The sequence below is a fragment of the Acinonyx jubatus genome, chromosome C2 (genome assembly GCF_027475565.1).
Source record: "Acinonyx jubatus isolate Ajub_Pintada_27869175 chromosome C2, VMU_Ajub_asm_v1.0, whole genome shotgun sequence".
Classification (NCBI taxonomy): Eukaryota; Metazoa; Chordata; class Mammalia; order Carnivora; family Felidae; genus Acinonyx; species Acinonyx jubatus.
This window is the reverse complement of record NC_069384.1, coordinates 6,173,126-6,196,296: the sequence shown is the minus strand read 5'-3', so window position 1 is coordinate 6,196,296 and position 23,171 is coordinate 6,173,126. Positions and strand designations below refer to the sequence as shown.

General features: G+C 45.3%; 2 protein-coding genes across 3 annotated transcripts in view; one reads left to right on the top strand and one right to left on the bottom strand.

The window, feature by feature from the left end:
• Positions 1-1,194, bottom strand: part of LCA5L (lebercilin LCA5 like) — a 54,222-nt gene extending 53,028 nt beyond the window's left edge. Inside the window, exon 1 of the mRNA XM_027041586.2 lies at positions 980-1,194. The gene's annotated coding sequence lies outside the window, so the exon portion shown is untranslated. The remainder of the gene's footprint in view (positions 1-979) is intronic.
• Positions 1,195-1,462: 268 nt separating this feature from the next.
• SH3BGR (SH3 domain binding glutamate rich protein) overlaps positions 1,463-23,171 on the top strand; it is a 58,473-nt gene continuing 36,764 nt past the window's right edge. Inside the window, exons 1-3 of one of the 2 annotated variants that reach the window (XM_015063176.3) lie at positions 1,468-1,657; positions 10,632-10,817; positions 20,108-20,188. In XM_015063176.3, coding sequence (XP_014918662.1) covers positions 1,613-1,657; positions 10,632-10,817; positions 20,108-20,188 — 312 coding nt within the window. In that variant the 5' untranslated portion in view covers positions 1,468-1,612. Of the gene's footprint in view, positions 1,658-10,631; positions 10,818-20,107; positions 20,189-23,171 lie in introns of both variants that reach the window. The other variant, XM_027041597.2, reaches the window with a different exon arrangement.

The following is a 23,171-nucleotide window of genomic DNA, read 5'->3' as shown; positions in this document are numbered from 1 at the left end:
AATACTTTGATGACAAAAATTGTAAATCCTTTGTAATTTTGAAAATACAGAAGAGGAGCAAAAATGATTTATAATCTTAGGTGGCCTTTAAAATAAAATTTACAGGGGCGCCTGGTGGCTCAGGCTGTTGAGCTTCCAACTGTTTGGCTCAAGTCATGATCTCATGGTTTGTGAGTTTGGGCCCAGCATCAGGCTCTGTGCTGATAGTGCAGAATCTGCTTGGAATTCTCTCTCTCCCTCTCTTTCTGTTTCCCGCCCCCCCCCCAACTCTCTCTCAAAATAAATAAACTTAAAAATTGAAAAATAAAATTTACAATGCTAATGACTTAAATTTGGGGAACCAGTTAGCATCTTTACCAAGGGCCTAATTTGGGAAGTAAACTTTGAGAAGTGAAGCTCTGAGTTAAAAGGTAGTGGTTTAAATCATTCATTCTGATGTAAATGAGTTTGATCTCCATTACAGGGATGGGGCGACCTTTTTCATCAAAGGCACCTGTCCAAGGGGGTGGGACTAGACCTCCAGGCCCCTGGGACTCTGGAAAAGGGGGCGGGTAGAGAAGGCCCACAGATCCCTCCCTGCTCCAGTATGCCAGTAACACTTCCTCCAGGGGTAGCAGGGATTTAAGAGAGAGAAAAAAAAAAAAAAAAAAAAAAAAAAGAATGAGAAAGGAAAGAGAGACTCCGTTATCTAAAAGGAGTAAATAAGACTGATGCTTTTTGTCTCCTATGTCCTTGATCTTGATTTTGAAACGCATGATAAACACTGGGCAGTAGCATTTGGGCTTTTTACTAGATTTTTAAGTCCTCTAACTTTTAACACCATTCAAATGGTCTGCATAAATCAGATGGACAGAGACTGCGCCATTTATTTTCTCCCAACGCCTCTGCAATAGTTAAGACAATATGCTTGTTGAACTCATCCGTACTGACAGCCCGCCTCCGTCGCCCTGCCTCGTCTGGGATATCAGTGAAACCTTACCCGTCTGCGGCCTGTCAGCCTCTGTTCTTTAGGAGGAACAGGTGGTAAAGGGAGAAAACTGTCAACGGGCCACGCATAAAGGAATCTATCGGAGAGTTGGCCGAAGTGTTTTAATCGGCCGGGAAACTCGAAAGTCGGGAAGCCTCTGTTTATTTCAAGGCCCCTCGCTGTTCGTTTGCCAAAAGCCTCGCGAACACGGCGTCCGGGGGGACGGAGCTGGCGTCTTCTGGGCTTTTCCAGCGCCCCGCGCCGCCACCCGCGCCCACCTCCCTCCGCCTGCCCTCCCTCCGGCCGGCCTCTGTCTGCGCGCCGCCGTCTGATTGGTGCGCGGCGCAGCCTTGCCTTTTAGGGGCTGTTGTCGGGCGTTCAAAGTCAGTGGCTGCTTTTATCGACCAATCACGTATTTGCCTGGCAGAGGCCCACCGCTTCCCGGGCCAATGGCGGGGAAGCCCACGCCGCCGGCGCCGCGCGGGGCAGGCGCAGAGCTTAAGTTGCGGCGGGAGGCGCAGGGGCTCAGACCGCGCTGGGCGGCCGCCAGCTCGCACCTGGCACCTGCTGCCTGCTCGGCCGGGCTAGCGCCGCGTCCCCTCCCGGGGGTGTGTGTTGGGGGGAGCCCTCTTTCCGACTGTCAAAATGGTTATCAAAGTGTTTGTTGCCACATCTTCTGGGTCCATAGCGGTAGGTGTCTGATGGAACTCGTGGTGCTTTCTTCCTTATCGTATTTTCAGAGGAGCTCAGACTGGGGAGTAGAAGCAGCGGGTCCGGCCCAGCGTTGGCCTTAAGTTTCTTTTTGGAGGAGTGTGTGAGTAAGCCGTGGCCCTGCAGTAAGCCTGCGTGCCTTTGCTTTCTGCGTTCGTTTTAACCGTGTTGGAGGAATGTGTAAAATGAGTGATCCAGGCGAGCTGGGTGTGAAAGGGGATTCCAGGAAGGGGGCGTGTTTGATGCTAGAATTTTTAACATGTGATTTGTGTCGTGTTGTGTCGCATAGATTATAGAATCAGAGGCTATTTATTTATTTATTTATTTATTGGTGGAGTATCTCTGCCAATCATTCTGTAAGACTTAAGACTAAAGTTGCAGACAAATGATATTTGGTGGGTGTGCTGAACCCCATTTGGAGGGTGTGCTGAACCCCATTCCTAAAATGACTCCTGGGTGTAATTACAGTTGACCCTTGAACAATGCAGGGGTTAGGGGCACGGACACTCGCGCAGTGGAAAATCCCTGTATAACTTTTGACTCCCCAAAACTTTACTAATGGCCTCCTGTGGACCACAAGGCTTACTGACAACATAAACAGTCGGTTAACACATGGTTTTGTATGTTATATGTAATATATACTGTATCCTTACAATAAGTAAGCTAACGAAAAGAAAAAGTTATAAAGAAAATCATAAGGAAGAGAAAATATATTTATAGGGCTTTCTGTATTTATAAGAAAAAGAATCCACCTATAGGTGGACTGGTGTGGTTTAAACTTGTGTTGTTCAAGGGTCATCTGTACCTGCGCGTGCGATGTGACCAAACCGAAAGTGTAAAGTTAGCATGTGTAATAGTATTATTTGAGGAAAATGATGTCACAGTGACAAGAGCAAATATCTCTAAGGCGACAGTTTTAAATGCTCTAGGAATTCAAACAGACCAAAAATAGGTACGAAGAGCTGACCCCCCTAACACTGTCTGATTTCCCTGGGACCAGGCTTAGAGTCACCCCTCCAGTTCCAGCCTTCATTCTGTGCAGGAGAGACCTGCCTGAAGTTACAGGGGTAACACGGGGAGCCATTTGTCCTTGGCAGTGATTCACGCTTTGCTTTTAGGCTTGAACCTGAGGTGTCTATCAGTCTGAGAGTGAAAGTTCCATGAGCATTTGAACATTTAGGGGGCTATGGACAGAAAGCTGAGGGTTGGACACCAGCAAGGGGGCAGTTTCCTTTTATATCTAGTTCTTGGGCCATCTTGCTGCTTGGATTTCACTCAGCCAGGATGATACCCTAGGCCAGCCACTGGCCGGGAACAGCCCCAATGCTGGCTCTTGAACGCCCCCACCCACAGCCCTGAAAGTTCGCGCAGTTTCTAGAGGGCAAGAAGAAAACAAGAGCGATGAGCCTGTGTGTCCCTCTGGGCACAGCGCATCAGCAACTGCTTAGTATCTCTGCAAAACATCTTTTAACAGAAACAGAGGAGGGAACATTCCAGTTGTAAAACTGCAAAGTCTTTTGTGGCCGTTGACGACCTCAGAAACTTTGAGTTGGTCCACAAAGAGCACAGTTTTGGATTACTAGACAAAACGTGATTTTTAATGAAGGAAACAGCTTTAGTGGGCTCTCAATATGCTGTTGACGCTCATTGCGGGCAACTTTTACCCCTGCCCTGTCAATCTCCTCATGTTCTGTGCCCTGTGCATCCTTTCAGAGACAGCGAACAAACTCGTGGACATTTTAGGATTATTTGATGTCTTACAGTCTTGAAGTTTGGGCACATGACTGAGTTAGCCTCCGAGGATCTGGAGGGGCACCGTTCATTCCAGGGTCTCGGAAAAGCCACGTTAATGCTGGTTCCCTAAGCAAATGTTTTGTTGCCGCTTGGAAGTATTTGACCTTGGGAAAGTTATCTCACCTTGCTAAGCCTCAATTTCCTTATCTGTAAAATGAGGATAAGAATAGTACTCATCTCATTGGCGTCCTCTTGAGGATTTAGGAAAGAAGGCATGGAGTGCCCTGTATGGTGTCAAATGCTCAGTCAGTGCTTAATACATATTACAATTATTAGTTAATTTTATAATTATTACGTATGGCTACTTAATATAATTATAACTATTATATCATATATATTACATATTATAATCGTTGGCTAATGTTAGTCAATATTAATCAATATTGTAGTTGCTGTAATTATTAATATTAGTACATGTGAGTCTGTGATGATGATGTTTCAGAAGAATTGTCCCAAGACACTTAAGTGGAAAGATTTTGTCTGATCCTGAAGGATGAGAACGGATTATTCCCATGGTATCAGTGCTACTGATTTTTCCTGGCGGGGGGAGGGGTTTATCCAGAAGCTTCTTGGCAGGGGAACCCCAGAGCGACTGCCAGCACCGATGCTGTGTATGTGGTGGTCGTTCTGCGAAACCTTTACTACTTATTTCTTCACTCTCTTTACTTTTAAAAATGGGTTCTTGCCTGCAACTTTGTTGATAAGGGCATGTGATTTCTGTTGGATGAACATAATTAATGAAAAAGGAAAAAACAGAGGCACCTGGGTGGCTCAGGTGGTTAAGCATCTGACTTCGGCTCAGGGCATGATCTTGAGGTTCGTGAGTTTGAGCCCCACGTCCGGCTCTGTGCTGACAGCTCAGAGCCTGGAGCCTGCTTCGGATTCTTTGTCTCCCTTTCTGTCTCTCAAAAATAAATAAACATTAAAAATTTTTTTTTTAGAAAAAGTAACCGGCGCCTGGATGGCTCAGTCAGTTAAGCGTCAGACTTCGACTCAGGTCATGATCTCACGGTTTGTGAGTTCAGGCCCCACGTTGGGCTCTGTGCTGACAGCTCAGAGCCCGGAGCCTGCTTGGGATTCTGTGTCTCCCTCTCTGCCTGCCCCTTCCCTGTTCACTCTCTATCTATGTGTCTCTCAAAAATAAATTTTAAAAATGTTAGGGGCGCCTGGGTGGCTCAGTCGGTTGGGCGACCGACTTTGGCTCAGGTCATGATCTCGCGGTCCGTGAGTTCGAGCCCCGCATCGGGCTCTGTGCTGACAGCTCAGAGCCTGGAGCCTGCTTCACATTCTGTGTCTCCCTCTCTCTCTGACCTTCCCCCATTCATGCTCTGTCTCTCTCTGTCTCTAAAATGAATAAATGTTAAAAAAATTTAAAAAAAAATAATGTTACAAAAAATTAAAAGAAAAAGTAAAAAACAAATTGCAATCTCTTTATGAGGGCTTATGCATATGCAGCTGTGTGTCACATCTCTGAACAGTTGATCACAAAGCACTGTTACATATTTTTCTGCTTTACAGAGGAATGTGGGTGAAGAGACCCTGGTAGCAGGAGCAGATCTGTGTCTTCCTGAAGGCCATTGCCACAGTGGGCTGAAGGGACGAGGGGAGAGAAGATGGTTCTCACTGTTTTCAAGCTGCACAGCCCCTGGAAACTTGATCTTTAAAAAAATTTTTTTTCCTTAATTTTTTTTAATGTATATTTATATTTGAGAGAGAGAGAGAGACAGGGCATGAGCAGGTGAGGGGCAGAGAGATGGACACAGAATCTGAAGCAGGCTCCAAGCTGGGAGCTGACAGCACAGAGCCTGACATAGGTCTCGAACTCATGGACCATGATATCATGACCTGAGCCAAAGTCGGACGCTCAACCGACTGAGCCACCCAGGTGGCCCGTTTTTAATTTTTAAAAATGTTCTTATTTATTTTTGAGAGAGAGAGAGAGAGCACATGCAGGGGAGGGGCAGAGAGAGACAGAGACACAGAATCTGAAGCAAGCTCCAGGGTGAGCTGTCAGCACAGAGCCTGAAGTGGGGCTCGAACTCGTGAACTGTGAGATCATGACCTGAGCCAAAGTCAGATGCTCAACTGACTGAGCCACCCAGGTGGCCCTGGAACCTTGATCTTTAAGGACAGACTGTAATGGTGGCTCCTGGCTTTCTCGATCCTTTCTCCAGTCTTGATTGAGTGTAAATATGATGGGGAAAAATCTTGGCTCTTGGATGAGATGGATCTGGGTATAAATCTTGGAAAACTCCTTAATTCACTGGTAATTCACCAGTAATTCAGCTTTGTAATTTTATTTAAAAAAAAATTTTTTTTAACGTTTATTTATTTTTGAGACAAAGAGAGACAGAGCATGAATGGGGGAGGGTCAGCAAGAGGGAGACACAGAATCTGAAACAGGCTCCAGGCTCTGAGCTGTCAGCACAGAGCCCGACTTGGGGCTTGAACTCACTGACCGTGAGATCATGACCTGAGCCGAAGTCAGCCGCTTAACCGACTGAGCCACCTAGGCGCTCCATCAGCTTTGTAATTTTAAAATGGTGATGGGGGGGCGGTGTCTGGGTGGCTTAGTCAGTTAAGCATCTTACTCTCGGTTTCGGCTCAGGTTATGATCTCACGGTTTGTGAGTTTGAGCCCCACATCTGGCTCTGTGCTGACAGTGTAGAGCCTGCTTGGGATTCTCTCTCTCTCTTTCTCTCTCTCTCTCTCTCTCTCTCTCTCTCTCTCTCTGTGCCCCTCCCCTGCTTGCTCTCTCTGTCTCTCAAAAATAAATAAATAAACTTAAAAAATTTTAAATAAAAAAAAGGTGATCGGAGTACTTAGCCTGGCCTGGTCATCGGGATGAGTCAGTGAGGTAACAACGTGCCGGGTGCCTGACCATGCAGGCTCTCACCTTGTGCAAAATGCTTGTCCACACACCGTGTTCCCTGGTTCTCACCAGAGCCTGGGGTCAGCTGGGGTGGCGCTTAAACATTTTGCAGCCTTAGAGTGGATCCCCTCAGGAGGCTGACAGCAGCCTTCTGAGCCAGGAGGGAAATGCAGGTCGCCTCCCCCAAATGCAGTGTGCTTTTCACTAAGTGCAATGGCCTCAGTTGGAAAAGCTCCTAACTGTAAAAGACAATAAAAGGGAGGTGCCAAGCAAGTGGCTCAGTGATCCTTCTGACACATCACAGTAACCAACAGTGGCCAGTGACTTCAGGAAAACAACACTTTCTTTCTCTCTCTCTCTCTTTTTTTTTTTTAAGATTTAAAAAAAAAGTTTGTTTATTTTTGAGACAGAGAGAGAGAGAGAGACAGAGTGTGCGCAGGGGAGGAGCAGAGAGAGAGGGAGACACAGAATCCAAGGCAGGTTCCAGACTCTGAGCTGTCAGCACAGAGCCCGATGCGGGGCTTGAACTCACAAACTGTGAGATCATGACCTGAGCCGAAGTCAGATGCTTAACCCACTGAGCCCCCCAGGTGCCCCGAAAACAACACTTTCTTATGAGTGAATGTAACAGGATGGGAAAGCAGAGATCTCTGAGCCTCGGCTGAAGTCCCAAAGGCCCCAAATGACCCAGACCCCAGGGACCCCCAGAGGGGCTACCTAGAAAGAGGCTGCAGCCTGCGGGGCTGGCGCTGGCCAGGGTGCCATGGAGGGAAGAGAAGGGGCAAGAGGTGGGGAGGGGAGGGTTGAATAGATATCCACCAGGAGGGAGGACTGTGGGGGAGAGGGCCCCCACTCAGGGTGCAGATTTTTTTCCTCTCTGTTTTGGGGGGCAAGGGGCTGGGAGATAGCACTTAAGACAGTATCATGCACCCAACAGTCCGTTAAGTTCCTTTACATGCAGTTGTTTGGCAAGAAATAACGGGTCTTCCCCTCCCTGGTTCTCTCGCCCTCTTTGACCTTCTAACAGAAGAAACACAAGTCAGGACTTGGGCAAGGGTCCCCAAGGCACCCTTGGGGAAGGGGATTTTCATCTATTCAGAAATCAGGGAGTAAGATGAAATCCTTCTTGTATTTCACCTCAAGTCCTGACGCATGATTAATAGAGATGGAAATAATGTTGGCGAGGTGGCCATGGACCTCGGCCAGGCTGGTCCGGGCTCCCGGGAGGGTATCTGAGAAGGAAGGAAGACGGGGCTTTGGACAGAATGAAGGATGTTGCCTTCTGACTATTTAATTACAAGCAAACCTGCCTAAAATGAAGACATCTCCTCTCTTCAAGCCGCAGAGTTATCTCTGGAAATAGCTTAAGGAATAAGCAATTTATAGAGTGGCACGGATAATTATGGACAGGTTGGAAAGTATGTATAGGAAACATGATTAATTAACATAGTAATTTAGTCCAACAACCTGTCATCAGGTCTGATGGGATTTTTGTCATATTCAGAGATTCAGCTGTGAGGCTGTGGCGTTGGGAGCACAGTTTCTGTGCGGAGGAACAGAAGGTCCAAGGGCCCAGCCTTGGGGGAGGACACGTGGGTGTAGAAATCCGAGCCTTTCCTTTGCTTCCGATAGATGTGACACTCAGGAATGTCCCAGCATGTGTGTGCCGGGAGCCTGAGGGAAATTCCATCACCCCACACCTTTCTGTATGACTTTTATTTTTTATTTTGGTCCATGCTTGCCCCAAACTGAGTCTTTCTGATTAAGTGTTGTATTGTAGCTAACAGCAGCCTTCAATTTAGTGATCTCATGCCTTTAGACCCATTATCTTTGTTATGTTGGTAGAACAAATGTTAATGAAAAAGTAAATGTGTGATGACCACTTATATATATGGGTATACACATAACATATATACAATCTTATGTATAATTTATATTTACTTGTAAGGAATTTACAAATTATATTCATTTATGTTATATTTTTAATTAATATGCAATCAGATCACCACCAAAATGATATGATACAGAATTTCATTTGGGTGGTGATTTGCTTCCCGGGCTTAAGCATCCATACATGGCTTCTTTTTCCTTATATTAAGAAAGAAACACTCTACACACAAGTCATTGAAGGATTCATTTATTTTGGGAAAAATGAACAAAATAATTTTTGGGAGGGCGCCTGGGTGGGTCAGTTGGTTAAGCCTCTGACTCTTGATCTCAGCTCAGGTCTTGATCTCAAGGTCATGAGTTCAAGTCCCATGTTGGGCTTCATACTGGGCATGGAGCCTACTTAAAATAACAATAACAATAATAATAATAATAATAATAATGATAATTTTTTGTATACATATCTCTGGAAGGAAATAGGTTTGACCCAAAGAGGGATGGGCATGGGCCTTTTATATCATTTTTTGGGGATTCTCAAATTCTAGTATCTTTACTGATAAATGAGTTACACAAGAATAACAAGGGGAGGCTATAAAATATGTACATATATACATATAAAATATGTTTATATATTTTAGAGAGAGAGCATGAGCAAGGGAGAGGGGCAGAAGGAGAGAGAGAGAGAGAATCTTTTTTTTTATGTTTATTTATTTTTGAGAGTGAGACACACAGAGTGCAAGCAGGGGAGGGCCAGAGAGAGACGGAGACAGAATCTGAAACAGGCTCCAGGCTCTGAGCTGTCAGCGCAGAGCCCGACACGGGGCTCGAACTCATGAACCACAAGATCATGCCCTAAACTGAAGTTAGATGCTTAACCGACTGAGCCACCCAGGTGCCCCGGGAAGGAGACGGAATCTTAAGCAGACTCCATGCTCAGTGCTGAGCCCGACGAAGGACTCGCTCCCATGACCCTGGGATCATGCCCTGAGCCAAAATCAAGAGTCCGATGCTCAACCAGCTGAGCCACTGAGGCATCTCTTTTTTTTTAAATAAAATGTTTTTCATGACTTGTTTTGATATGAGACAACATTCTCTGCAGAGAACTTAAAAAATTGAGATATTAGGGGCACCTGGGTGGCTCATTTGGTTAAGTGTCTGACTCTTGGTTTGAGCTCAGGGTTGTGAGTTCAAGCCCCACCTGGGGCTCCATGCCCAGGGTGGAGCCTACTAACAAAATAATAAGATTCTAGGTATTTTCGTGTCAAAGAAAACATTTAAAATTTTACTCATATTTTTAAGAAATGACTTATTTTGCTTTATTTTGCTGATCATCGACAGCGTGTTCGCTGTCTAGGATGTACAAATGGGTTGTTATTTGCATTTTTTTTTTCCACCCAGATAAGCAGCATACGGATCTGTTCACGCGAAGAACTCGGTGCGATGTCTTGTGCCGAGGAGAGTGGATAAATCAGTGTTGATTGATGGTTCGGTTGACCACTCTGGACCTCTTTCTCAGAGGCTCTTAAGGGGAGGCCACGGGGTCTGTGCAGGAAAGGGGTGTCGTGCATTTGGGGAGTGAATGCTTTGAAGAGAGAGAGTGGCTGTAGTTGTCTCTGGGGATGGAGGTCTGAGTTGTGGAGAGGCCCAGCGTCCTGAGAAATGGCGGCTGGGAGACGAGAGCTCTGGGTAGGCAGAAGGGCGCCAATAGCTGTATCTCAGGCGAGGCTGGCGCCCGCTCCCCGTGTGAGCGGAAAGGAGAAAGCCGAGAGAGACCGGGGTTCTTTGCCTGTGTTGCGCTTTGTGAGCTGGGAGACACAGTCACTGGCTTTTTCTGTCTTTTCCTCCGTTCTTTCCCCTTTCATTCCTCTCCACGTGGGCTTTCCAATCTCCTGTCCTGTTTCGAAAGCCACTTTTGTTCAATGTGACTCACATGCCCGTTTTCATAACTGTGAGGGAAGTGCTTTTTAGTTGGGTGTGCTTGGTATTTATGTTTCATAGCGAATTCTCTTTTGTCTCTTTTCTTCCTTCTCTTCTCCCACCCCCCCCTTTTCCTTCATAACCAATTCTTATTATTTTTTTTTTTTTGGCGTGAAAGCTTAGCAGAGAATTAAAAGTACGTCAAAGACCTCAAATAAAACCTAGGATGAGGGCATCTCTATTCTTATTAGGTTGATTATACCATGATTGAAACATTGGTGAGATTACAATTTTAGAATTTAAATAATCACTCTGTTGATCCTTTATAATGAAGAGGTGTGATTTCATTGTCTACCTTGTTTCAATAATAGCGAGATTATTTGTGTTGCATGGTATAGTTGGAGAAAGGATTTCTGTAAATCTAAGCAAGACATTACAAAATAAAGCCAGTCGAATCGTAATCTTTCTCTACTCTTGACTCAGATTAGGAAGAAGCAGCAAGAAGTAGTGGGCTTTTTGGAAGCTAACAAGATCGACTTTAAGGAATTGGACATTGCTGGAGACGAAGACAACAGGAAGTGGATGAGGGAGAATGTTCCTGGAGAGAAGAAACCTCAAAACGGGATCCCTTTGCCTCCCCAGATCTTCAATGAAGAGCAGTATTGTGGGGTGAGTGTTTGATTTCTTGGGAAGTTCTCTTGCGTGAGTGTTTACCAGAAATGGTTTAAAGCAGATGAATTTGGAGGCAGAATTTGAACTTGTTGACAGTTTCAGGACACGATCTATTTCTCCCAGTACCCGGACGGTGGATCCATTGTGAGTAGTCAGTGCATGAGATTTACAAAAGGAGAGAAACAATAAAATGATGATTTGGAAGTTCCTGGGATTATTTTGGGTTCCTTATTTTGCTGTGAAGAATTAGCTCACTTGTTCAAATAAAGTGTGCATTTTGTTGGAAAGGGATTCTTTTTTTTAACATATTTTTTATTAAAACATTTTCTGTATTTTAGAGAGAGAGAGCATGTGTGCTCATAAGCAGGGGAGGGAAGGAGGGGCAGAGAGGGAGAGAGAGAATCCCAAGCAGGCTCCATGCTCAGTGTAGGGTGTGACTGGGGGCTCGATCTCACAACACTGGGATCATAACCTGAGCTGAAATCAAGAGTCAGACACTAAACCGACTGAGCCACCTAGGTGCCCCTGTTGGAAAGGAATTCTGACCAGTCCTGCAAGGTACCCATCCATGAACCCAGGCAGACACAGGTAGGCTTTCACTTTACAAAAAACATTTTTTTTTAATGTTTATTTTAGAGAGAGAGAGAAAGACAGAGTGCGAGCAGAAGCGCAGAGAGAAAGAGAGACACAGAATCCAAAGCAGACTTGAGGCTCCAAGCTGTCAGCACAGAGCCCATGTGGGGCTGGAACCCATGAACCACGAGATCATGACCTGAGCCGAAGTGGGATGCTTAATTGACCGAGCCACCCAGGCGCCCCGGCTTTCTTTCACTTTTATAAAAATGATGTGCAGGGTCACCTGGGTGGCTCAGTCGGTTAAGCATCCGACTCTTGATTTGGGCTCATCCTGATCTCACGGTGGTTAGATTGAGCCCCGTGTCAGGCTCAGCACTGAGTGTGGAGTCTTTTTAGGATTCTCTCTCTCCCTCTCCCTCTGCCCTTCCCCTGCTTGCGTTCTCTAAAAAAGAATGATTTTCAGAAGTCGGGTCTTCATACAGATACCTTAAATTTGTTTAAATGTATCTAGATTGTTTAAAAACTGTCCTGAACACTTTAATTACAACAGCAATTTTATTTTATACATTTAATAGTTCACTTCCCCAGAAAATCACTTTTTCCTCAGAGTTTTTTCCACAGTTCTGCTTTGTAAATCAAATTGTTGCAAAGAAACATTTAAAAACTCAAAGGGCTTTAGAACACGAGCACTGGAAGCTGGCTGGGGGTCATCTGAGCCTTCTAGGTCATTTTTCAGATGCCTCCATCAGGGCTCCGGAGGGTGGAGGGAGCTGGTCAGTGTTGTGTTGTTCCTGAAGGCTGGAGCCACCTGTAGGAATCTTGACTCACCTCTTTCCTTGCACGCAAAATGGCTGGTTCTTTAGATTAGCTCCTCTTGATTCTGTGTCTCATCTAAAGCTGGCATGGTCCAATTAAAGCCTGAAGGCCAAGGCCTGTGGCTGCCTGTTTCAGTAAATACAGTGTTATTGGAACACGTCCACACTAGTTCAATGACCCATCACCTGTGGCTGATTTTGCATAATGGGAGAGCTGAGTAGTTGCCACAGAGACCATATGACTCACAAAGCCAGAAGTATTTAGTATCTGCCCATTTACAGAGAAGCTTTGGGGGCCTGCCTCCGATGTGAAGCACCGACTTGTTTGGTTATTGGAGGTTTGTATTCGTTTCATAAGGTCGATGTAACAAAACACCACAAACATGGTGGCTGTTGTGAGCTGTCTGTGCCCTCCCCAAATTCATAGGTTGAAGCTCTAACCTCCATGGTGAGGGTATTTGGAGGTGAGGCCTTTGGGAAGTATCAGCTGAGATGAGGTCATGCAGGGAGGGGGTGCTTTGTGACGTGATTAATGTCCTCGGAGGAAGAGGGAGAGAGAGAGAGAGAGAGAGAGAGAGAGAGAGAGAGATCCCTCTCTCCCCCCCGTGTGAGCACACGGCCAGAGGCAGCTGTCTGCAAGCCAGAACCCAGCCATCCTGGCACTCTGGTCTCGGGAGTCCAGCCCCCAGAGCTGTGAGATGACACATTTCTGTCATTTAAGCCCCTCAGTCTGTGGCATTTTGTTATGCAATCCAAGCTGACTAATTCGGTGCTTTAAAATAACAGAAATGTACTCTTGCACAGTTCTCGAGGTCAGAGGTCTGAAGGCAAGGCGTCAGTAGCATTGGTTTCTTCTGGAGGCTACGAGGGAGGATCTGTTCCATGCCTTCTCCTAGCTTCTGGTGCTTGCCAGCAACCTTTGGTGTTCCCCAGCTCGAAGGTATCTCTTTCCGATCTCTGTCTCCATCTCTCCTTGTGTTCTCCTGGTCTCTGTCTTCACTTGGCTTCTGTAAGGACAACAGTCATTGGAATAGGGCTCACCCCACTCCAGTATAGCCTCTTGTAACTAATCACATCTGTAAATATCCTATTTCCGAATAAGGTCACTTTCTCAGGTTCTGGGTGGACGGGGATTTGTGGGGAACAGCACAGGGCTGTATGGATTTACATGGCTGTGTTAGCATTGTTCAGAGGCTTAGCTCAGTCCTGTGGGGGGGGGGGGTGTTTTCAAACAGTCTGAACGTGGTAAACTCTTGTTTAAGAGAATGTATAGTCCAGCCCAGGCCTCCTGTGGGTTTAAGCTGGGGCTTCCCAGGATGTAGAATGGAATTCCTATGTGAGGAAGGGTCCTCCCCTCCACCTCTCACTCTTGCCTTCCCCTGCCCTCTCCACCTCCTGACATCCCTGCATCCTGACCCATATTTCTAAGGCTTGGGGCTCTTTGTTTTTAAAAAAATGTTTATTTATTTATTTTGAGAAGGAGAGAGAGTGTGTGTGTGAGCAAGCAGAGGGGAGGAGCAGAGAGAGAGAGGGAAAGAGACAATCCCAAGCAGGCCCGGCTTGGGGTTCGAACTTACAAACCATGAGATCATGACCTGAGCTGAAACCAAGAGTCGGACGCTTAGCCAACTGAGCCACCCAGGTGTCCCATAAGACTTGGGGCTCTTATTGGATGAGGAAAGGAATAGTGGTGGTGGGCAATTTTAATTTTATTTTTTGTAACTTTTCTTAATAATTGAAAAATCAATACATGTGCACACTGAAAACTTTAAATGGTTCAGGGGCGCCTGGGTGGCTCAGTGGGTTAAGCGTCCGACTTCGGCTCAGGTCATGATCTCGCGGTCCGTGGGTTCGAGCCCCGCATCGGGCTCTGTGCTGACAGCTCAGAGCCTGGAGCCTGTTTCGAATTCCGTGTCTCCCTCTTTCTCTGACCCTCCCCTGTTCATGCTCTCTCTCTCTCTCTGTCTCAAAAATAAATAAATGTTAAAAAAAAATTTAAATGGTTCAAAAGTTGCCTCTGGTAAAAATTATTCTGCCTCCCATGTCAGACCCCTGTGATTCTAGTTCCTTCCCCGAGGTGGCTGGCTTCACGTACTTGTGATCTGGGAAGTCACCCAGGCCCCACACTTAAGAGAGCTCTCTGCTTGGTTCAACACCCTGCTATTGCTGTCTTGAATTTTTTTTAAATGTTTATTTATTTTTGAGAGAGAGAGAGAGAGCACATGCACAAGCGGAAGAGGGGCAGAAAGAGAGAAACAGAGAATCCCAAGCAGGCCCCATGAAGTGAGTGCAGAGCCTGATGCTGGCCTGGAACTTGAACCCTGAGATCATGACTTGGACACTTAACCAAGTGAGCCACCCAGGCACCCTCTGTTGTCGCTGTCTTGAAATCCACAACATTTTCTTTCTTTTTTTTTTTTAATGTTTTTATTTATTTTTGAGACAGAAAGAGACAGAGCATGAGCAGGGGAGGGGCAGAGAGAGGGGACACAGAATCTGAAGCAGGCTGCAGGCTCTGAGCTGTCAGCACAGAGCCTGACACGGGGCTCAAACTCACAGACTGTGAGATCATGATCTGAGCTGAAGTCGGACACTTAACCGACTGAGCCACCCAGGCACCCCGACACAACGGGTTTTGAACAAGGGACCCGGGTTTCATTTTTGCATGGGGTCCCTGCAAATTACATAGAGGGTCCTGTTCTGGCAAACCAATGTTGGCAATTTCTAGTTTGACCTTCCAGAAATTTTCTGTGTATATTTATAATATACATGACATATATATTTTATAGATACCTGTAATATCTGTGATACAGGATACATTATACAGCTATATATTGATATATTGTATATCCCTTAAAAATAGGAGTGTGCTATAACACTTGGGTTTTTTCAGTCCATAACCGTATCGCAGAGACCCCTGAACTGCACAAGCTCCTTACTTTAATGGCTGCCAGTGTTCCATTGTATATGACATCATTTATCGACACAGCCCTCTAGTGGGGAATATTCAGGAAACATTCACACAGACAATGCTGCAGGAAACCTTTTTTGTAAAAATTTTGTTCTGTTTTTTGAGAGAGAGAGAGTGCAAGTAGGGGAGGGGCAGAGAGAGAGAGGGAGAGAGAGAATCCCAAGCAGGCTCCACGCTGTCAGCACAGAGCCCGATATGGCACTTGAACCCAGGAACTATGAGATCATGACCTAAGCCAAAATCAAGAGTCGGACACTTAACTGACTGAACCACCCAGGTGCCCCCAGGAAATCTTTTGATACATACAGATTCTTGTACGCAGTATGAATATATGCGTGTAGGAATCAGTTCCTAGAAAATGTGCTAAGTTAAAACACGTATGCACTTTGTATTTCAGTAGATGTTGGCAAATGGCCCTATATTGCCCTGTGCCAACTTATGTGTCCACCAACCTAGTCTGAGGGTGGCTAATTCCCTGTGACCTTGACCACACTCCATATGCAAACTTCTGAATCTTTGCCAATCTAATAGATGAAAAATATATTCTCACTGCTTTGACTTGGATTTCTGTCTGGATGAGTAAGGCTGAATTCCTTTTCCTATGTTTATGAGGTATTTGTGTTTTTCTGTGACTTGCTCTTTCTCTGTTGGGTGACAGGTGATATTTATTGGTTTGTAAGAGTCTTTATGAAGGAAAGTAGCCCTTTACTCCCATAGATGTTGCAAATTCTTTTCCCACATTTCTTGTCTTTTGAGTTTTTAAGCAGAACTTAAAATTTTTTTATGTAGACAAATTCACTGATCTTTTTTTCTTTATGGTTCCTGACCCCGAGTCTTGCTTAGAAAAGCTTTCTGCACTCTGAAATTATCAAAAGAATAATTTCATTTTTTTCTACTAGTACTTTTCCAATGAAAGTAATATTTTAAATCTTCTATTTTTCCTTATTTTGACTGTTATTTTTTTTTAATGTTTATTTTTGAGAGAGAGAGAGAGTGAGAGCAGGGGAGGGGCTGAGAGAGAGAGGGAGACACAGAATCCGAAGCAGGCTCCAGGCTCCGAGCTGTCAGCACAGAGCCCGACGTGGGGCTCGAACCCACAAGCCATGAGATCATGACCTGAGCCAAAGTCAGACACTTAACCGACTGAGCCACCCAGGCATCCCTCTGTCAGGTTTAAAATGGTAGAGGGAACCTCAGGGACAAGCAGTGGTCTCTCGCACCAGGGTAGGGAGAGGAGTGGATGTCGAGGTAGTTCTGAGCACCGCTGTGTCCCTGCCTGTGCGAACTGCCCCTGCAGAGCAGATGAAGACATTATCCCGAGGGCGTGGCCGACCACCATTAGCTAGAGAAAGGGGACACCCGACGGGAAGCCAGGCACAGTGGAGGCCAGCTTACCCGCTTGGCAGAGGAGTGCTAACTGGTCGTAGCAGACATGTCTGTCGATGCCAGGTTGGAGGCTGTGCATCTTAGCCCAGGTAAGGACTGGGTGCCTGCCTGGGCCTGAACACAACCAAAGGGGACCTGGGCCACTCAGCACAGGCGGGCATCCTCAGGGCTGCAAGGGAAACGGGATGCAAGGCCAGTGAGGCGGGGTTGGGGCAGGGCTCTCTCAACGCATAGATGTTACTGAACAAGCTATTTCACATCGTTGAAAACTTATTATGAGGGGTGCCCGGGTGGCTCCGTCGGTTAAGCACCCAACTCTTGACTCAAGATTGCACGGCTTCTGAGTTTGAGCTCCACGTCTGGCTCTTGCTGACAGTGTGGAGCCTACTTGGGATTCTCTCTCCCCTTCCCTCTCTACCCCTCCCCTGCTATCTCACTCTCTCTCTCTCTCAAAATAAATAAATAAAACAAAATAACAAAACAAAACAAAAAAGCCATGTGTGTACCAGATTTCAAAAGAGACTTCAACACCTCACTCACCATTTCCTTATTTACGTGTGTGGTTTTTTTTAATTTATTTATTTATTTTGAGAGAGTGCACGCATGGGAGGGGCAGAGAGAGAGGGGGAGAGAGAGAGAATCCCAAAAAGACTTTGCTCTGTCAGCGTAGAGACTGATTCGGGGCTCATTCTCACACACCGTGAGATCATGACCGAAATCAAGAGCTGGATGCTTAACTGACTGAACCACCCAAGAGCCCCTGTCTTGTTTTTTAGTACTTTAGTTTGTTGGTCTTCATCCTACCCCACAACTTAGACATTTCTAATTATTTTTTTTTTAACATTTATTTATTTTTGAGAGAGAAGGAGTGGGAGAGGGACAGAGAGAGAGAGGGAGACACAGAACCCGAAGCAGGCTCCAGTCTCCGAGCCGTCAGCACAGAGCCTGATGTGGGGCTCGAACTCACGAACTGCGAGATCATGACCTGAGCCGAAGTCGGATGCTTAACCGACTGAGCCCCCCCAGGCACCCCTAATGATTGTTTTTATAGTCAGTGTTTGTTTAGTTTATATTTACCCACATATTTATTAATATCTTTGCTCATGATTCCTTCTTGCATCTTAGATAATATATCTGCAGTCACTTTCTGTTTGCCTAGTATAGCCTGTAAAAGTTTCTTTGAGTGAGTATCTATTGGTGGTAAGTTCTCTAAATCTTGGAGTAAAAAGGACATTTTTCAGGGGTGCCTGGGTGGCTCAGTCAGTTGAGCATCTGACTCTTGATTTCAGCGCAGGTCATGATCCCAGGGTTGTGGGATTGAGCCCCGAGTCGGGCTCCATGCCGAGTGTGGAGCCTGCTTAAGATTCTCTTTCTCTCCCCTCTGCCCTGCTCATGCTCTCTCTCTAAAAAAAAAAAAAAAAAAAAAAAAAAAGACTAATGTTGGTTTTACCTCATGTCTAAAAAAGTTTCACTGGGTCTAAAATTCTGGGTTGATGGTTATTTTTTCTAAACACATGAAACTATTATGTTGCTTTCTTCCAACTTCTGTGTTGCTGTCCAGAAACCACTTGTCAATCTAATTGTCTTTCTTTCACGGGGAAGGGTCTTTTTCCTTCTCTCCCTTCCCCCTGCCTCCTTCACTGTCCCCTCCCACTCTGCCCCCCTTTTATAAAACTCCCCACCTTGAGGAGGCTCGAGGCTTTAGCCACTCTCGCTTTTACTCACCGTGGCATCAAAGTTGGCATAAAGATCTGCCAGCTTTGTTGCAAACTCAGCCTTGGTGTGTGCTTGTTCCTAGGACTCCTGGCCTCACCTGGTCGTGATCTTTCCTTTCGTATCACCAGCTCAGCAGTGCACCTACGCTTCTTTTCTCAATCTGGCTTCTTCAGGGCATCTAATGCTACTCTAACGTGACTGGAAGTTGAAAAAACCATTTCATACTCATGATTTCCTGTATCTGTTTGTTAGCATCAAGTCAGAAATCACGACAAATTGTTCTTTGGTCCTCTGAAGCTGAAGGAGCTATTTGGACCCAAGTGAAGCAGAGGACAGTTCACTCAACTATGAGGAAATCGTTCTCCACTGGAAAGCTTCTAGAGTTGGCCAACTAGAGAAGTCATAGATCTTTTCGGAATTTTTGAAAAACAGCATAAATTTATTTTATTATATTTCACCTGCTCTCTACGGGTACTAACGTATTCTATCATGTGATCCTTTACCAACGCCTAGCAAGTGGGTGCCCCAGGAATCAGCCAGAATTTCTGACACCAAAGGATCACTTGCTCACGATGCTCTATTTCCTTCAACTCAGATTTGAGGTGGCTTACAAACATGAATTCAGCATACAAGAATAAATTTAATCACTGAGGGAATCCAGGCAACAGGTAGGAAAATAATAAAGGTTTGGACAAGGTCGACACACAAGAATACACAACACTTTCTTCCCCATGTCAGTGGCCTGTATTTGGTTTTAAGGTTCTTAATACACATAAGAGTAGGGTAGACAGTAACACCACTGAGTTGGTGTGAGTGCCGTCTGTTCAAGCTGGGCCAGACACACTGCCCTCAGTGTGTGAAGAGACTATATCACTGTCCTGATGACACACATTGGCAGTCTGGAGAAGTAGTCTGGGGAATACCTCGTATGTTTTAATTGTATGAAATGAGGGGCGCCCGGGTGGCTCAGTCGGTTAAGCGTCCAACTTCGGCTCAGGTCATGATCTCACGGTTCGTGGGTTCGAGCCCCCTGTCAGTCTCTGTGCTGACAGCTCAGAACCTGGAGCCTGCCCCGATTCTGGGTCTTTTTCTCTCTCTGCCCCTCCCCAACTTGTAAGCTCTCTGTCTCCCTCTGTCTCTTTCAAGGGTATGAAATGAAATTCTTCTGAGCTGTGGACCGTCGCACTACTGGTTTAGGGCTGGACCCGCCTGCTGGGTGGGCTGTGGTGGGGCAGCGGGGTGGCAGAGGGACTTCATTGAGCCCCAGACTTCAGTCAGTTACCAGGTCTCACCTCCTGCTGTAGTTTCTCCCCTTTGCTGAAACAAGTGTTGCTGTAAGCCCTCTGTAATCTTAAGGCTGCTGGGACCAGAAGGTCTGAGATGGGGCTGGTCCCCTAGAAGCTCCTATAGTAACACTGGAGAAATCCTGTGTCTTCTTAGTCCCTGCTGATCAGGGTCCAAATCCACGGGGCCAGATTACAAGGAAAGGAGCTAAAGATGTGAAACTTTTAGAGAATCCTTCACTCTATATATCTGAGTCTTGTCAGCGATTCCTGAACACAAACTGGTGTGTGGGGGGGTGTGTGTGAGTTCTCACTGTTCTGTATTCCACACAGTGAAATGATAAAAACAAATGTAAAGTTCATGGTTAGAGATTCTTAACTTTGGGGGTTAGTCATCTTTGACAAAACAAACTGGGATAACCTTTTGTGTTAGCTTCTAGCTTAATGACTAATAAAAAAGATCAGCTTAGGTAAATATTCTGGCTCTCCAGTGTGCAGTGGGTTTAAACATTTTTTTTCTGTTTTTTTTTTTGCTTCAAGGATTTTGACTCTTTCTTCTCTGCCAAAGAAGAGAATATTATTTATTCATTTCTTGGTTTGGCTCCCCCTCCAGGCTCAAAGGTAAGCTTACACACCCCATTGAGGCTCAGTACGAGTCATAGTAAATGAAGATAGAAATCAGCATCCAAGCTGTTTAATAAATGATGATCTTTTTTTAAAAAAATTTTAATGTCTAATTTTTGAGAGAGAGAGAGAGAGAGAGAGAGACAGAGACAGAGCATGAGTGGGGGAGGGGCAGAGAGAGAGGGGGAGACCCAGAATCTGAAGCAGGCTCCAGGCTCTGAGCTGTCAGCACAGAGCCTGATATGGGGCTCGAACTCATTAATGGTGAGATCATGCCCTGAGCTGAAGTCGGACGCTTGACCAACCGAACCACCCAGATGCCCCATAAATGATGATCTTTAAGTTAACACGATTTTTAATATATTCCTTATTCTGATGAAGTTTTATGCATAGAGATAATGCAAGGTTTTTACTAAAGTATGTTCCAAAACTATGCTTTTCATATTTTTGCTATATTTTTTCTATATTTTATACCTTGTTGTAGTAAGTTTTACAATACTGAAATTAAGAAATACTGCATTCAGTAATTTTAAATACACTAAATAAAGATGTACAAATTTGAGTTCCCAGATTGTTTATGGAGTTATTTTTTAATGAACTGACTTCTTATGTGACTTATTTTAGTTAATTTTACAATACTATATCACCCTATTTTAATTCTAGTTAAAATGAGTTGAACTTTGCTTTTTTATCTGATAAAGAGGGGGGAAAGTAAAATCTAGACACAGTCTCAGCGGGTTTTTTTTCTTCTGGTGTTGTCTCATCTTTGATTACGTAAAATTATTTCAGTTTCATACAGAATTATGCTAATGAAGCTAATATTAGGAATTTGCCTACTGGAGATCACCTAGCTTCAGTCTCTGCACCAAATCACTGCATCCTTACTTCTCCCAAGATCTCACACATGACTGTCCACAGATACAAGACAAGTACACATTTGTTTGATTCATGTATTTCTTAATTTGTTTGTACTCAGCTTCATTTCAAAAATGATTTGTGATGAGTGAGTCCAAATTAATTCTCATTGTAGGAGAAACACCTCAAAATGCTACCTTATAGAGATGGGTTGGTCTCAGAGGCATGTGGCCGTGCTGTCTTTCATATGTCAGCATTCTTCAGGTAACGCCGTTTGGGACCTCTTAGTGCTCAGGTTAACATGTGCGAGTCTAGCACCAATTCCTTGTCCAAAGGTAACATGTAGGTTTCACAGTTGGTTAATGGGTTTATAGGAGGAAGAAAATCTTCCCTTTTAGTGAAATACCTTTATGGCCTGAGTCAACTTGAATGCAACACATTTCAAATGCCGTATTGACAATTAAAAAAAGGGTATTACATGCAATCTAATCTTTTTTAATTGGTGTAGGAGTTTGGTATGAGAGTTTTATTTGGTAGAGGAGTTTGTTAACCGGGTCCTATTTAGTTATTATGTTTAAGACACGGTGCCTTGGTGTTAAGGTATATTTCTTGGTGGGGATGCTCAGGTGACTTGTGTCTTGAAGATAGGAAGGAAGGGTAGAGGGAAGACTGTTTCGGGCAAAGGGAAGAGCAAGTGCAAAGGCCCTGAGGCAGGAAAGAGCCTGGAAATTGTAAGAGCTGCCACGAGGTTGGCATTGCCAGAGTGAGGGGTGGGGGTACCACAGGAGGTGGGATCTGCGGGTAGGCAGCCCATGGGCCACAGCAATGTTCCAGATTCTATCTCAGGTGCAGTGGAGATGATGTAAGAGGTTTAAGTGGAGAAGTAATCTCTCTTTTGTTTGTTTTTGTTTTATTTTATTAATTATTATTATTTTTTTTAAATATAATTTATTGTCAAATTGGCTAACATACAGTGTGTAAAGTGTGCTCTTGGTTTTTGGGGTAGATTCCCGTGGTTCATTGCTTACATACAACACCCAGTGCTCATCCCAATAAGTGCCCTCCTCAATGCACATCACCCACTTTCCCCTCTCCCCCATGCTCCCCTCCCATCAACCCTCAGGTTGTTCTCTGTATTTAAGAGTCTCTTATGGTTTGTCTAGTGGAGAAGTATTCTTATCTCCTTCTTGAAAACTCATTTTGGCTACTATGGGATAAATGGACTAGAAGGGTACAAACTGTCTTGGCAATGGATGAGATATCATGGCGACTTGGACCAGGGTGGTGGGATAGAACGATACAGAGTGGAGATTTTAGGGCCTGTTTTGGAGGAAGACTTGGTAAGACTTCCTGATGGATTGAATATGGGGGTGGGGATGGAACGAATGAGTGCTTCTAGCCATCGGGTATAGACATTCACCTTGGTTGGAGGTGCCATCTTTACAGGGGGGTGTTAAGTTTGAACAAGACATCTAAGTGAAGAAGTGAGGTAGACAGTAGCGAGTTGATCTGTGTCTCATTGAGGTCTGGTGGAGGAGGCACATGGGGAATCCACTAGCATGTGGGTGGGGCTAAAGTAGAGAGGGGGTCAGTAGCAAGGAGGCCGGGCTTGGAGGTGCTCCAAGCTTAAAGCGTGGAGGATAAGCAGAGGCCGGTTGAGGAGGCAAAGGTGGACAGTCTTGAGGCATGAGGAGACCCAAAGCGTGTGGTGTTAAGGCAGCCAAGGGGGAACATTTTTCACATAAGAGGGTCTGATGCTTCCGAAAGATTGAGTCAGTGAGGACAAAAAAGTGACCATTGGCCTAGATAACACAGAGGTCCTTGGTAGCCATGTCAGAAGTAGTCTCTGAGGAGGGGTGAAGATAGAAGGAAGATTGGGGGGGTTGAAGGAGAGCTGGTGTAAGAAGGAGGAATTACATATGGTCAGTTATCTCTGGGGAGTTTCCCAGGGATGGGAGAATATGGCAGCAGCATTGTTTTTAAAGCGTCTGCACATTACTGCTGTGGGAACCTTGGGTCCAGGTGCTTTGAGCTGCTGGCGCCAGGTGTCCTTGCCTTCTCTCTCCTGCCACCTGCTGGACAGACTCCTGCTACTTCTCATCCTCCCCTTTCCAGGCCCCAGACC